Raw genomic sequence first — 15,126 nt, forward strand, 5'->3', positions numbered from 1 at the left:
AATAATTAGTTTTTTGCACTACAATAACAAATAATACCAAAAATCAACCGACAAAATATGAATACAGAATCTAACCCAATATCTAAGTATGTACAGCTGATGAAGTAAACAAAAGTCCGCCCGTAGGCTGATCTTTTATAGAGGGCATTGATCGAACTATCCTTTGATCGATCATACCTTGTTTTCTTTGTACCATGATTTCTGTCACAGAAATGACATTGATTGACAAACAAAACCAGAAAAACCAGCCTTGTCGCGCTGGTTAATTTGATAACAGTTATAACCGAATTTTTCAGGAACCGTGTTCCGTAATAAGAAAACTTTCAGGAAACCGATTGAAACGGAACATAAAACCATAATCAAGGTAAGCAACGGAATACACCCTAAATTAATAAAAAATATAGGATCTTCTTCCAATGTGCAGTAGTACGGGCAGAACGCAACGGGTATCGGCAGCCAGACGGGCATGCTGCTCCAGAGAGCATAGTAAAAGATATATCAAAGAGCCAGACGTCAAAATACTTTCTCGAAAACGTTGCTAGCTCTTAGACCATCTTAAGGTGCGTATTCATTATCCGAACGAACGAACTAACGAATGTTCGCTAGTGGTATGGACGGGGACCGTACGATACCAAACGCCTTTGATGTACCGACCATAGATAAAAGAAAATAATCTACTATTAAGATAGATATGAAACTTAATAGTAAAATTTTGGGTCAAAGCGCCCCTCCGTGTTTTTAGTGGAGACTACGTTTAACCCAGCGCCTTCGCCTTTTCTGCTGTAAATGTTTTTTATGTATATATTTGAATTCAAAGGATTTATTTTTAAAGTTACACTGATATATTAGTATATCAGAGTAACTTTAATAAAACATAAGAATATATATATTTTACAATTTATTTTTTTATTTATTTTACAGAGTTTCATGTAAATGATCGTAAGTCGACTGGCTGTTTAATGAATAGACCGAGATTTATAGATTTTAAAGCGAACGAAAAAAAAAAATCAAACAACGAATACATACCATATATTTTCTTTTATCTGAGGTTTGTTATCGTTATACCTTATCGTCTTTTGGAAACACGTACATTTTTGCAGTTTTGTTAGTTTCTTTGCAAGATGCAACACAACAAGAAAACACCATTTTTACAGTTAATAAATAATAAAACTATTTCTGACTATGATATTTAAAATTTAAATAGATACAAAATTAAAAACAAACGAGTATTTGCAAACGCAGGCCCAAATTCAATAAAAATCAAAATTTTTCCTGCGAAAATCAGGCTTTTTCACTGAAACGGTATTTTTTGATTTATCAGCAGTCATTGTCAAGTTGACAATATACAGGGTGTTTTCGAATTAGTCTAAAAAAATTATGGTGTGATTCCTCATGTGTTCTTAAAACAATTTTTATATAACCATTAGGTCTAAAGTACTTCCTTTCTGATCTACAGGGTGTTAAAAATTAAAAAAAAATCGATTTTTTTGCTTAACATAAATGGTACACCACTGCTTTTTTAAAGAAAATAATTTTTTTCCTTGACTGGCCATCCTTTTTCAACAAAATTGATCTTTTGAGTTTTTCTTGTTCATCAAACGGTTGTCGAGAAAAAAATAAATATACTTATTAAGAGCCCGCCTTAATTCGTTTTCTAACGATTTTTTATTTTTTAGATTAATTAGGAAACACCCTGGATATGCATATCACAGGCAACCAAATAAACTAGTAACCTCTAAAAATTATTTTTCCTACCACTAGCGACATACCGTGTTTTTAGTGTGTACTAAATTATTTTATCAAAATTTCACCATATAAGTTTCCAGGCAATGGTACCGACTCGAAACGGATGGCCGAGCGAACGAACGAACGAACGGTCGGTCCCCGTCTAAATATACCGCACTTTCATTCGTTCGTTCGTTCGTTCGTTCGTTCGTTCGGATAATGAATACGCACCTTTAGACTATTAGTTTACTATCATTCATAGCATAGATAAATGAAACAAGTTTAGATTGGAAAGTGTCTATAAGGACAATGTAAATACTATTTTACGCTATTCTAGCAACGGTCGCGACCCAAAGCAAATTTCAAATTTATTATTATTTTCTTTTAATTTTATAAATAAAATACAGTGTGTTGCATATAAGAAACTTTATTTTATATAAGGATATGTATGAAATACCTTATGATCGAAAAAAAAACGGCGTCCAGTTGGCTAGGAAATGACGATCGATGACTTTCCCATATAACTTTACATATAAAATGACAGCGATCTTCATTTCATAGCCATCGTTGACGCCGTTTTTATTCGATCATACGGTACCTATGAAACATTGGAAACCGACGTTATGCCACGATCCACGATGGTTGTTGCAGTTTACAACACAGCTTTTTAAGTTTTTAATGCCACTTTTTCACAATTATCACGGGTTTGAGTAAATAACATTTAAATTAAATTCACAAGATAGCAATAATTACCTTGAGAATGGACGCTTTAAATACTTTTCGGTATTTTTTCAATGAGGGCGATTTAAATTTTTAAAGATTTTATAATTTTTGAAGTTTCTGACTTTGACAAGGGAAAATTATTTCTGTTGTTGTTTGGGGGGTGGATGTTCTCTCTGGTTGTTCTTAGCATAACTTAGCCAATGCCGTTCTTTAAAAGATCAGTCTGGGAGCGAGATTTATGACGTCACGCTAGTTAGATACTACGGATCAGGGTTGGCATGATTTAAATCAAATAATTTAAATCATGATTTAAATCGTGATTTAAATCAAGTGATTTTTTAATTTTAATCATGTGATTTAAATCAAAAAATTAATTTTATTGAAACTTTATAATAAATCAAAAAATAACTGTAAAAGTTATAAAAATCTTTCCTAGAAAACTATAAAAAATATTTCTATAACAGATATAACAGATAATAAATCGAAAAATAATTGTAAATTTTATAAAACTATATAAAAATATCTATTTATCAATTTAAATGTTCAACCGATTTTTGAAGTAATTTCGTGTGAATCCATAAGACCACTAAACGCAGGGATTTTTTATTTTAAAATTTATGTATAAGTGACAAAAATTCGCTGTTCGAATACATATCTTTCGCAGACTAGTGTAGAAAATCTATAATCGTTGTCAAAAAATATGTTGTTTTATATTTTTTTGAAACGTTGGTATGTTTCCAAATTTCTTACCGACATTTTTATTTGCAGTAAGTACTTTACACTTTGACATTAGATAATACTAATTTCATTTTCGACTAGACTATTTCCGAACAATAGTGTATTGTTTTATTAAGAGTAGAAATTATACTTTTTTTGACGATGCTGAACATTTGAAGGACCATCGTAAAGCTATTCCGACGTTACAAAGAGGCACAAAAAGTACATTTTTACTCCGAATAAAACACAACATTTTTAAAACGTTACAAATAATTTTTTAATCAATTTCAAACATTGCAAATAATACGAACAGTAATCGAGAAACAATTTGTACACTCGTTGAATTTGACATTTAATATCAGTTTAATAATATATTTTTGTACTTTTGTGCTTAGGCATAACAGTGATTTACTTTTATGCCTAGCCGTTAAAATGGCAAAAATTAATACTTTTGAGACGTTTGAAAAAAAAATCCTTTTGATCTGAAGCGAGCGACTTTTTTTGCGGAATATATTGATGATGTGGAAAAATGACACGCGCCGTAGAATTGTTAATGTTATCGGTATCGCTGAGGGTTATAAAGATTTAGCCATTTAGGATAGAACTTTAATTGGAAATAAGTCCTAGTCATTTGGAAATCCGATTTAAATATTGTTTTGAATTAAAATAAAAAAAATCTGATTTAAATCAAAAAAATCCGATTTAAATTACAAAAATCTGATTTTTTTGATTTTTTTTTTAAAAATCATGATTTTTCCAACCCTGCTACGGATTAATAAATATGTTGTAGAATACATGGAAAACATAATTATTCCTCATATTTTTGGTTTGTATTTTAAAAATGATATAGTTTACATGAAATATACATAATATACAGTTAATAAATACAATATATTATATACTTATTTATAGTAATAAATACTTAGGCAAATAAACTATGAACCATACAAATGCCGCAAATGTTTTACAATATACAGATAATGAATAGGTACATAAGATAATGGGTAAAATGTGAAATATATTTTAAATTTTAGGGTTTGAAAATCGATCTAATTTAACAATAAAACATTCAATATCTACTAATAGTGATGTATTATTATTTGCATTCACAAAATTTATATGTATATTTTGCAAGTATCAATGTTCGAAAAATTATATTTGCAAATAATACAATATCATAGAAAAAAAGGTGTCAGCGATGGCTATGAAATGAAGATCGCTGTCATTTTATATGTAAAATTATTCTAAAATTTTTGATTTTCTTGCGATTTAGGTTCGGGAAAAACGCTGATTGAGTTTTCATTTGGTTTTTCATTATTTTTATTTGGTTTAAAAAAAACGTTTCGGCTAACATTATAGCCTTCATCAGTGTTGGGTCATATCAAAAAAATAGTGTGGAATATAATCCAAAAAATTACATATAAAATATTCACACCACACACCAAATAATGTTTACTGCAATTAATAAACTACTATAAACTTGTCAAAAGATGACCACATATTTTTTAAAATTATTATTGACACTAAAACTATCTACATTTTATTTAACACTAAAACTATCTACATTGACTATGGAGTACGATTTCAGCCATAGTTAATGTTGATTGTTTTAGTGTTAAGAATAAAAATTTTAAAAAATATGTGGTCATCTTTTGACAAGTTTATATTAGTTTATTAATTACAGTAACATTATGTGGTGTGTGGTGTGAATATTTTATATGTAATTTTTTGGATTATATTCGACACTATTTTTTTCATACACAACACTGATGAAGGCTATAATATTAGCCAAAACGTTTTTTTTTAACCAAATAAAAATAATGAAAGACCAAATTAAAACTTAATCAGCGTTTTTCCCGAACTTAAATCCCAAGAAAATCAAAAATTTTAGAATATTTAAAAACAAGGTTCAAGAATATAAAATTTTCCAAGAATGTAAAATTTTAGTTAATTATTTTATGTGTAAAATTATTTAGGGAATGTCATCGATGTTCATTTCCAAGCCAACTAGACTTCGTTTTTTTCGATTATACGGTATAATTCTTACATAAAATGTAAATAACATTAGACCAATTAAAACAAAGAAATATGAATTTCTTATTATTTTTAGTAACACCTTTATCATTAAAACTTAATTTTGTATTGCAAATATCCCAATTTATTGACTATACAACACTATTCATTAAAAATTACTGAACAAAAATATGTTATGCCTTACATACATTATATTATCAAACAAAAACACATTCTTCTTTTAAACTTTATCATTCTTGTCTTTACAAAAATCTTTTTTAATTTTGAACTCAAATTAATCTTTTTCATGATCTTTAATACGCATATTCTTTATTTTTCCCTAGATCATAATACCTACTTACGTGTTTATCTTACGTATTTGAATCTATCGAAGCTGAACCAACAACACTTGGGAGTGGAGATTCCACAATATGAATAAAATAAACATAATTGTCCAGTTTTTTTTAATATCGTCCTGGGAGAATATTATTTTTAAATATATTAACGATATTTTCAATAGAATTATCTTGATTTATAACTCGTACCCACTTTTCTTGCTCTTCCGGACATTTTTCGGACACAGGAACACAACAAAGATGAGGCATAGCACCAAAAACATACTCCACTTAAGCTTTATTGATGAGTTGTTAGAGTCTTAAAAAGCGCACACAAAAATCATGATAAATAAAAAAACTTATGGAAACTTTTAGCTTAAAGCACTTAACAAAACTTGTAATATTTCGTGTTTTTTTATGAGAAATAGAGTGACCATATATCTGGTAGTAGTTTATGTCACTTAAGCATCAAAATAATTAGTTTTTTGCACTACAATAACAAATAATACCAAATATCAACCGACAAAATATGAACACAGAATCTAACCCAATATCTAAGTATGTACAGCTGATGAAGTAAACAAAAGTTCGCTCCCAGACTGATCTTTTAAAGAACGGCAGTGGCTTAGCGTACAAACGCGATCTGCCGCTAAATTGTTTTAAAACAATTTCGCGACCCTAAATTTTGACGGGCTTTCCAATCTAAATTTATTTCCATTATCTATATTATTTACTGTGTCTAAAAAACACAATTAAAATTAATATAATATCCTAGCAACAGCTTGCGGTAATCAGTGGTATCCATAGAGAAAGTCTAATGTTTAGCTTATAAAACAATAATTTTATCTTAAATCCATCTAAACACATTTTCCCTTGACGGATGATAATCAAAATCCAAAATGACATTTCCTCGCAAATTTTGAAGTATAATTAGTGGAAAAGTTAAAAGTTTGGTAACTTTTTCCACTAATTGAAAATTCCTACCACTAATTTTGACGTTGTTTATATTATGCTTACATTCAAATTAGAGGAACAAACTTCTACGCTAATTGAAACCACTAATTTTAACTTTACTCTTTCGTTGACTCACCCTGTAAAGTACGTCTACTGGATCTGTGTCTATGAAAGGAATGTGAACAAAAAATCTTTAAATAAACAGCAATATATTTTATACGTGGACTTGACGAATATGTCACCGCAAATCACTCCGCTCACTCATTTATTGGGTTTATTTGCAAATTTGTCGAATTTTTATTGATGGGACGCGTCATGTATTTTTTTACGAAAAACATCGAGAGCATATCGTTTCCCTCTTTACAGATGCCCCGTAGCTACATAACGGATAGACGCACTGTAGGTACTTTATATTTCTTTAGTCGTATAATTCATATTTATAAATTATTTTTGATAAGTATAAAGCCAATACGACATTAAAAAATGAAACTATTAAATGATTTTTGGCCCCCATATGATCAATTTGGCATTACAAATTGAATTTGATGGTTATTCCAATCAGTGGCGGATACATAGGGACCCCCCCTAAGATCTATAAGTTGAGTTGAATATTAGGCTTTTGGATTAAAAATGGCGCCCTAAAAATCCATATTCTACATTATTTTATATTTGGCCCACCCCCCTAAAATAACTTCCTGTATCCGCCCCTGATTCCAATCAAGACCGGATGATTTTTTTGATTAATTTAGTATTTTTTCATTCATAACTCCTAAGGGATAGGCTATTGAAAATGAAGAATTTGCATCATTTTAATAAGTTTCAGATAATTTTTTCTGTAAAATAAAATGGGGAACTTTTATTTATTGTTTATAAAATTCACATAGGGTTTCCTATTCTAGACCGGTGCGGCGATGCAACAAACGGTATATAAACTGTTATTTATATATTGTATACCTATATAGAAAAAATTGTGGTAGAATTTCGCATTTTTTATGGAATATATCCTTTGTCCACACAGTGTTTCACAATAAAAGCCAGCTTTTCATTTCTGTCTTTATTAAATTCGGGAAGAATCCAAACATCTTCCAAAGGAACCGCATCTTCGCCCTACAACAACATTAATATTTATATACAATTTACCATAGTGAGTGGCTAAAGGTTCGTTTTTGGATCAATCTTAGGCTTGGCACATTTAACCGATTTTTAAAACTCCGACAGCAGCGTTCGGTACGGCAGAAATCACAACTGTCCAATTAACTTTATTTCACGTTTAACTGTAATTCAATATAGGTCTAACAGTATTTGTATTAAAATATTGCCACAAGATTTAAAAATCACTCTAAAACTTAAAATAAATGATATATTCTAGAAAAAACTTCCAGGTTCAAGCTTTAACGGTGACAAATTTATTCATAACTCTTCAAATTTGTCTTACCAACAAAACACTTAAAGTTTCAAGAGGTGTATCTTATCTTTAAGTAATTTTTTATAGTTTGTATTGTTTTCATACAAGTTTTTGGACATTCTGGAAAAATGATCTCGGAAATCCGGACTTCGTCGAAAAGAAATTATAAATTTATTTAGGTATGTGTTTCCTTAACGAGAGAATACCTGACAGTGAGAGTTTTTGTCTCTTGTTTTAATTCACCGGTAAATTGTATTTTCTGTCATTTTTAGATGTCATCTGCCGGTATTTTTCCCTGATTCGTTGGACAGACGGACTTTAAAGGGGAAATCAAAGACAGTTGACCTGTGACAGTGCCCTTGTGAGCAGTACTATTGATATTTGTACTGCATACGTTACATGACGCCGCAATGGCATCAGAATTGGATTATTATTTTTAAAAGGAGAGAAACTTTGAGCACTTTATTACACACTTTTATTTTTCCATTATTAAATGCTTAATTTTATTGGTAAAATTGGTATACATTATATACCTGTGGTGAACCGGTTTTAGAAAATAAATTAAAACCTCTTAATAATTTTTTTAGTTAAATCAGGAAATATAATTGTTTTTGTCATCTTAAATTTGTCTTAATTTTATGTATGTATAGTATTTTATAACAAATATTAATTCAGAAACAATTTTATAACATAAGTAAAAAACTACGAGTTTAAAATTAAAACTCACTTGTTGGGTAAATCCAACAAAAAGAAACAACCAGATTGGTTTAACGAAAATCATCCACATATATAGGCTTTGTTGGAACAAAAGCCCCATATAGCACATCCAGCAGTCACTGCAAATCTTGGTTGGTGAACAACTTTAAAACAGCAAGCAACATGCTTTGAAGAAACTTGCGCCAACTAGAGGATAACTGGTGGTCACAAAAAGCTAATCATATTCAAGAGTCGCACGTCACGACTACCGTAAATTCTACCAGGCTGTAAAAGAAGTATACGGCCCAACCAAGAAGGTAGCCCAACCAAGGCACAAAATGGTGAACTCCTAAAAGAGGAAGAGCAAATTAGAAACCGTTGGAAAGAGATATACAGCCATATCCTTAACCAAGAAAACAACCCCAAGATAGAAATGGAAGCACTAAACATAATACTTCAGTATAACAGTCTTGAAGTATTAGATATCCCAATAACAGAACAGGAGATAACGGCCTCCATAAAACAGTTTAAAACAACAAATCACCTGGCGTTAGGTGCATAGAGAAGGTTTCGAATGTTCTCGTATGTACTACTCCATTCCAGTGAAACTCGTTTTTTCTCGAACGTTCGAATGAATCATTACGGTGTCTATTCTTTAATGCGATTTTAAGGTCATCTGAGGGCGGACATATAGTTAGGCTAGGTCGAGTCCACACGGGTCCGGAACAATAGTGAATATATTTAAGAAAAGAGGAAGTGCATCAGACTGCGCAAACACCGAGGCATTTCACTACTGGCCATCGGATGAAAAATTCTTGCAAAAATTATGTCAAACCGCCTGCACCGACACATAGAAAAAAATCCTCCTAGAATCGCAAACGGGGTTTCGCACCACCGCGGTACGGTCGCGTCGATTCCATATTGTCCCTCCACCAACTACAGGAAAAACTAAAAGAGCAGCAGAGTAAATTTTGTGGTGCATTCATTGATCTAACAAAATCCTTCGACTCTGTGAACAGAGATTCATTCTGGGTAATTATAAAAAAATTCGGAGTACCCAATAAATTTTTTACAATGTGTAAAGGACTCCATGACAACAACAAGTAAAGAGTGTTAAATCATGGATCACTGAGTGATTCCGTCCTAACAAATACAGGAGTTAGGCAGGGATGTGTCTTAGCGCCTCTCCTATTCAACATATCCATGGCAGCGCTCTCCATTATAGTGGACAGCAAACTGCAGGAAAGAGGATTGGGCATTAGATACGGATACGACGGCGTTCTGTTCAACATAAAAAGACTCAGGGCAAAAACACGTACAAAATTCATCACAGAAGTTCAATACGCTGATGACTGCGCTCTAGTTACAAAAACGTTACAGCAATTACAAGAAATGTTGAACACGTATAAACGATAAAACTAAAATCATGTGCACTCCCTTAGATCACAACAATGCTATAAAAATGGGAGAAGAACTATTGGAACATGCAGTGGAATTTAACTACCTCGGCAGTTTGATTTCGGAAAAGACCAATATCGACTCTGAAATTCAGCACAGGATTAGCAGCGTCTCAACAATATTCTGGAAATTAAAAGACAGGGTTTTACACTCATGACTTGACCACAAAAACGAAACTTGCAGTGTACCGAGCAATAATAATCCCCACCATGTTATATGAACAACAGAGACACCTTGGACAACTCTGAAGAATTCAAATGGTTCCACCATGTCTCAAACGGATTGGTCCTTGAAAAAGTTAGCTGCGAGAGCGTTGAAGTCATGATTACAAAATGCCGCTTAAGATGGGCTGGTCACGTATGCAGAATGCAAGAAAACCGCTTTAAATCTCTGCTTTACGGTGAGCTTTTATACGGTAAGAGGACACCAGGTGAACAACGCAAAAGGTACAAGGATATTCTCCACAAAAACTTAAAGGGGATAAACATCCAGAATGAGTGGGATATAGTTACCCCACAACTCTAGTGAGTTTGTAAGGAGAATTTTAAACTCTGTTAAAAGCGACAACCAAAAAGTAAAGAGGCAACAGAGCAAAGATTTTTGAATGTCCGGAGTGCGGAAGAGAGATAACATCACGTATCGGACTTTTCAGTTATAGAAAAGCTCATGAAAGAAAACACCTTGCCATCTTTTGATGCATGTCAAATACCCGTCAGTGAGTAATGGCAGTAGTATGTAGTATGTAATATGTAAATCAGAGTAAAACTGTTCATTCCCGATATTCAGTCTCCAGTGAATAATAAAAGTAGTGCGCCATAAAGTGAAAATTCCATGGCAGTAGTGTTTGCGAAGGTTTGAGCAGTTGTATAATTTGACTTTGTGAAAGCAAATTAAGTTTTAAAAAGTCAATTCTTGTGTTTAGATAAAAAGTAAAAACTAGAAATGAAAATAATAATTTCTCTGCTCAAACTGAAATGAAACAAATAGATAATATTAACTTATAGTCCAATTTTTACATTTTACTAAATTACTTGTGTTTACAAATATTTATTTTTATTTCTATTAAAAAGAATTAAAAGTTTGTATAAGCATTAGAGCATAGAATAATTAAGAATAAATAAATTCCTTTAGAGACAAACGCCAATAAACATAATTAAAAATTCCCTTTCGAGATAAAAACCCCATCATCTTTACTGATACATAAAACCAACAGAAATATAAGAAGATAATAATATATACCTACAATAATTAGCACGCGCTAAACTCTCTCCATCGAGTTAGGGAAGATTTTGACAGATGCCATTCAAAAAATGACAGAAAATACAATTTACTTGGGAATTAAATTGACAGGCACAACTGTTACTCTATGGATTGTTTGGAATACTTATTTTCATAAAGCGCAAGTAATCTTAACAAAATAAAGAAAAAATAATTTACAGTTTACATTGACGAGTGCACAGAAATAAAAAAAATGGACCAGATAAATATGGAATATTTCGAACAATGTCGCTTTAGTAAAAAAATATGCGACATCGTACCGATTAAAATATTCAACAAAGTTTAAGTTGTTTTCACAGTTAGACTTTAAACATTTTTTCAAATTCCGGCCGGACCACCTCGGACCGATTTACGAATCTCAACCTTATTCGGCGCGCCGTATTTCGCGTAACATTTAAAAAAGAAACTCACTCCACAAAGCAATCAAAACACGCCTTAGGCATGTTTTGACTGCTATTACCTAGACCAACCTTTCACTATACCTCGACATTTGTGAAAAAAGTCTATATTTGTGGAATTCGAATCATATGGACCTCTAGATCCGTATGGTATATACAGGGTGATTCTCTAACCTGGGAATAAATTCAGTGAACGAAACATTTGTTGGGTAATTGGGTAATTGAAAGGTAGATTAAGTTAACGAAATTTGTTTACAAAAAAAAACACTGCACCGTTTAATAAACTTAATAGACCTATCAGTTATGGGGGGTCCACCACATTATTTTCGGAAATATATGTTTGGAGAGAAATCTTTGTATATAATTCAGAACTGGAGGATATAATAGGTTGATAAAGAAAAATAATTTCAGTTAAAAGTATTACCTTCAGCGTATCAATGTCGACTACCTCATCGTCGTTGAGCATGGCCATCACGCTACAGTCTAAAACCCTTGCCACTCCAACTAATGCGTGTTTTTCTAGACACTTAGTCATTTCATCTAAAGTAATAAAATCTTTAGAACCTCCGAGTTCCTCAAAACGGCTCATAAGCACCTGGTGATAATGTCCAATCAGGTTATCCCATTCCGTCAATAACATATCGCTCGGTACGCAGCAGTATAGAAAATGAAGTAAGTCGTTCGTGAATGTCGAGTACCTTTATAAAATTGAAAGAAAATAAACAATATTTTGTTGTTAAAGGTTTGTCGTAATCTTACCTAGCAAGCTGAAAATCAATTAAAATGCACGTTAGTTTGCCTTCAGATGAGTTTAAAAGAAAATTTGGCAACCAAGTGTCTCCCTGAGTAATTACACAGTACTTGTTATCAACTTTACATGCTTTACATGCGTCTCTAAAATTTGTAAATATTTCTTAATTGAAACGTTCTGCTTCTTTATTAATTCGAAATTCAAAATAAAATAATTGGTATTTCTTTAACTGGATAAAATTCATACATAAATAGCATATTTACACAATTCATCAAAAAAATCCTGGTAAAGAAAATTAACACAGAAAATTAATACTCTACTGATAAAAATAAAACAAGTTCCTATTAGAGCATAATGGGCATTTGATGCCATAAAATGCTTCGTAAATAAAAATAGTATATTTTGTTTATTTTTAAGACCATTGGTAAACCGTCTTTTTTAAAATTAGGTACTCTTACACACTTGCGTCTAGCCGTACCGTGCAACTCTCCAACTCCAACCCACAGTTCCTACCAAATTTAAACCGTGGGTTATTTTCTTATCTTTTATTATAAACTTGTAACTTTTGAGAGTAAGTTCTTAAGTAATAGTACCATAATTTAGTCTAAATTTCAAAAACGTAAAAATTATAATAACATAGGGAAATTAAAATAACTTTGGTTGTACATCATAATACGACCACCAGTAAACTCCATAAGACGACGCATATGGTGTCATTGATGACGTGCACCAAAAGTTGTTTTAATTTTCCTTTATATAACGGTTCTACAAAATCGATCGGGTATTTCGCGTGCAATCTATTGACAAAAAAACTTACACTAGAGACTAACAACGCAATGAAAATACTCCTAACCAACGCAATCAAAATACAAATAAATAAAAACAGCTTTAAAAAATAAAAACAGCCGTTTTGCCGTTCTTTGCGTCTAGCCGTTCCAATACGCATGCGTCGGAACTGTGGTTTGAGGGTGAAGAGTTGCACGATACGGCTAGACGCAAATTTCTAATCTCTTACACACCTTTTAATGCCAAAGCGAATGGCGATAGTGTAAAATACTCAACAGCGCTGAAAGGACACTTTCCATTGCAGAGAGTACTACTGGTGGTACTTCTTTTATCCTCATAGATACAGTAATTTCAACAAATGAGAATTGTTGTCGAAACGGTAAACGGTTTTCAAAATATTTGCGTTTAAAGGTTCCGGTGCATCAATTTTAGTATTAGCGAAATCAGGAGATTAATTTATTTAAAATTTCTTTACATTCACCATTTGACTAATACTGAAATCGATGCATCGTCACCTTTAAACGCAAATATCTTGAAAATCGTTTACCGTTTCGAACGAAACGAAAAGCAGCTTTTTTACCTAAAAAAGTTGTAGCTTTTTATGTCATTTGTTGAAATTACTGTATCTATAAGGATAAAGTTAATCTCTACTCTAAAGAAAAGTACCCTTTCAGGGCTGTTACACGATTTATTTACATGATCGCCATTAACTTTGGCATCAAAATATGTGTAAGAGTACCAAATTTCTCAAAAGAAAAACGGTTTACCAAATATTTTTTAAAAATAAAGATAATATACAGGGTCGTCCGAATTGTATTCCGGAAACTTTGGCAGCATATTCTGCAGATAAAAATAATTAAAAATGTTCGTATAAATGTATGTACTAAAATGCTTAGTTTCGGAGATACAGGGTGTAGAATTTTAATTTTTGTTTAGATTTTTCCCAAATAATTTCAGAAGTAACTACTTTCAGAATATTTGGATGAAAATTGATGTCTGGAAGTTTTTTGACATGAGAAACTTGATTTTGATGTCAATATGACTCCTACTTGTAGAGGGCGCCACCTACATATATTTTAACTGGTTTGAAGTGTAATAACTTTTCGTCCGTACCTGTATAAAACTACTGAGTAAAACAACGTCGCGTCCGCCCCATTGAACTCGAACCCCGATGCTCAGCGGACGCTAGCGCAACGCCAAACGCGACGCTGTCTGCCTGAACGGTCTAATTTAAGTTAAGTGAATTGTTTCCATTTCGACACGCGGACGCGACGCAAATGCGACGCGACGCAATGCGACGCGACGCTCGACGCTCTCAGCCTGAATGGACCTTAATTGTTCTCGAGATATTTGGAATCGAAATTATCAATACCTCTCATCATTGACATAAATTAAACATGTTTACTAAACAGTTATTAGACTGAAATCATAAATTTCAAATGTTTTTGTGGCAAAAGTTCAACAGAAACTGTTTTATCATAATTTTTTCCTAGAAATATTTATGATTAATTTAAAAAAATAAAAAATTTCCAAATTTATTATTTCAGTCAAATAACTATCTACTCAATGTCTTTATTTTTTTCTTTATTTTTCGTCAATAATGACATGTATTCACTATTTCCATTCTAAATATCTTGAGAACGATTGCTTGTAGCGATTTTTACCAAGAGACATTTTTTACGTAAAAAGTCACGAAAATGTATATTTTTTCACTCGGTAGTTTTATACAGGTACGGACGAAAAGTTATTACTCTTCAAAACAGTTAAAACACATGTAGATGGTGCTCCCCTAGAAATAGGTATCATATAGATATCAAAATCCAAATTTCTCATGTCAAAAAACTTCCAGACACGAATTTTCATCCAAATATTGACGTTACCTCAGAA

At 31.9% G+C, this 15,126-nt stretch overlaps 1 protein-coding gene across 1 annotated transcript in view; it reads right to left on the minus strand.

Annotated features, from left to right (window-relative positions):
* Positions 1–7,280: 7,280 nt before the first annotated feature.
* The window catches only part of LOC115882160, a 29,766-nt gene continuing 21,920 nt past the window's right edge, over positions 7,281–15,126 (minus strand). The window contains exons 6-8 of the mRNA XM_030900037.1: positions 12,462–12,596; positions 12,127–12,400; positions 7,281–7,574 (exon numbers count right to left, since the gene is read on the minus strand). Of these exons, the coding sequence (XP_030755897.1) occupies positions 7,458–7,574; positions 12,127–12,400; positions 12,462–12,596 (526 nt within the window). The 3' untranslated portion in view covers positions 7,281–7,457. The remainder of the gene's footprint in view (positions 7,575–12,126; positions 12,401–12,461; positions 12,597–15,126) is intronic.

Source organism: Sitophilus oryzae, unplaced genomic scaffold (assembly GCF_002938485.1).
Source record: "Sitophilus oryzae breed Bouriz unplaced genomic scaffold, Soryzae_2.0 scaffold_1111_pilon_pilon, whole genome shotgun sequence".
Taxonomy (NCBI): Eukaryota; Metazoa; Arthropoda; class Insecta; order Coleoptera; family Curculionidae; genus Sitophilus; species Sitophilus oryzae.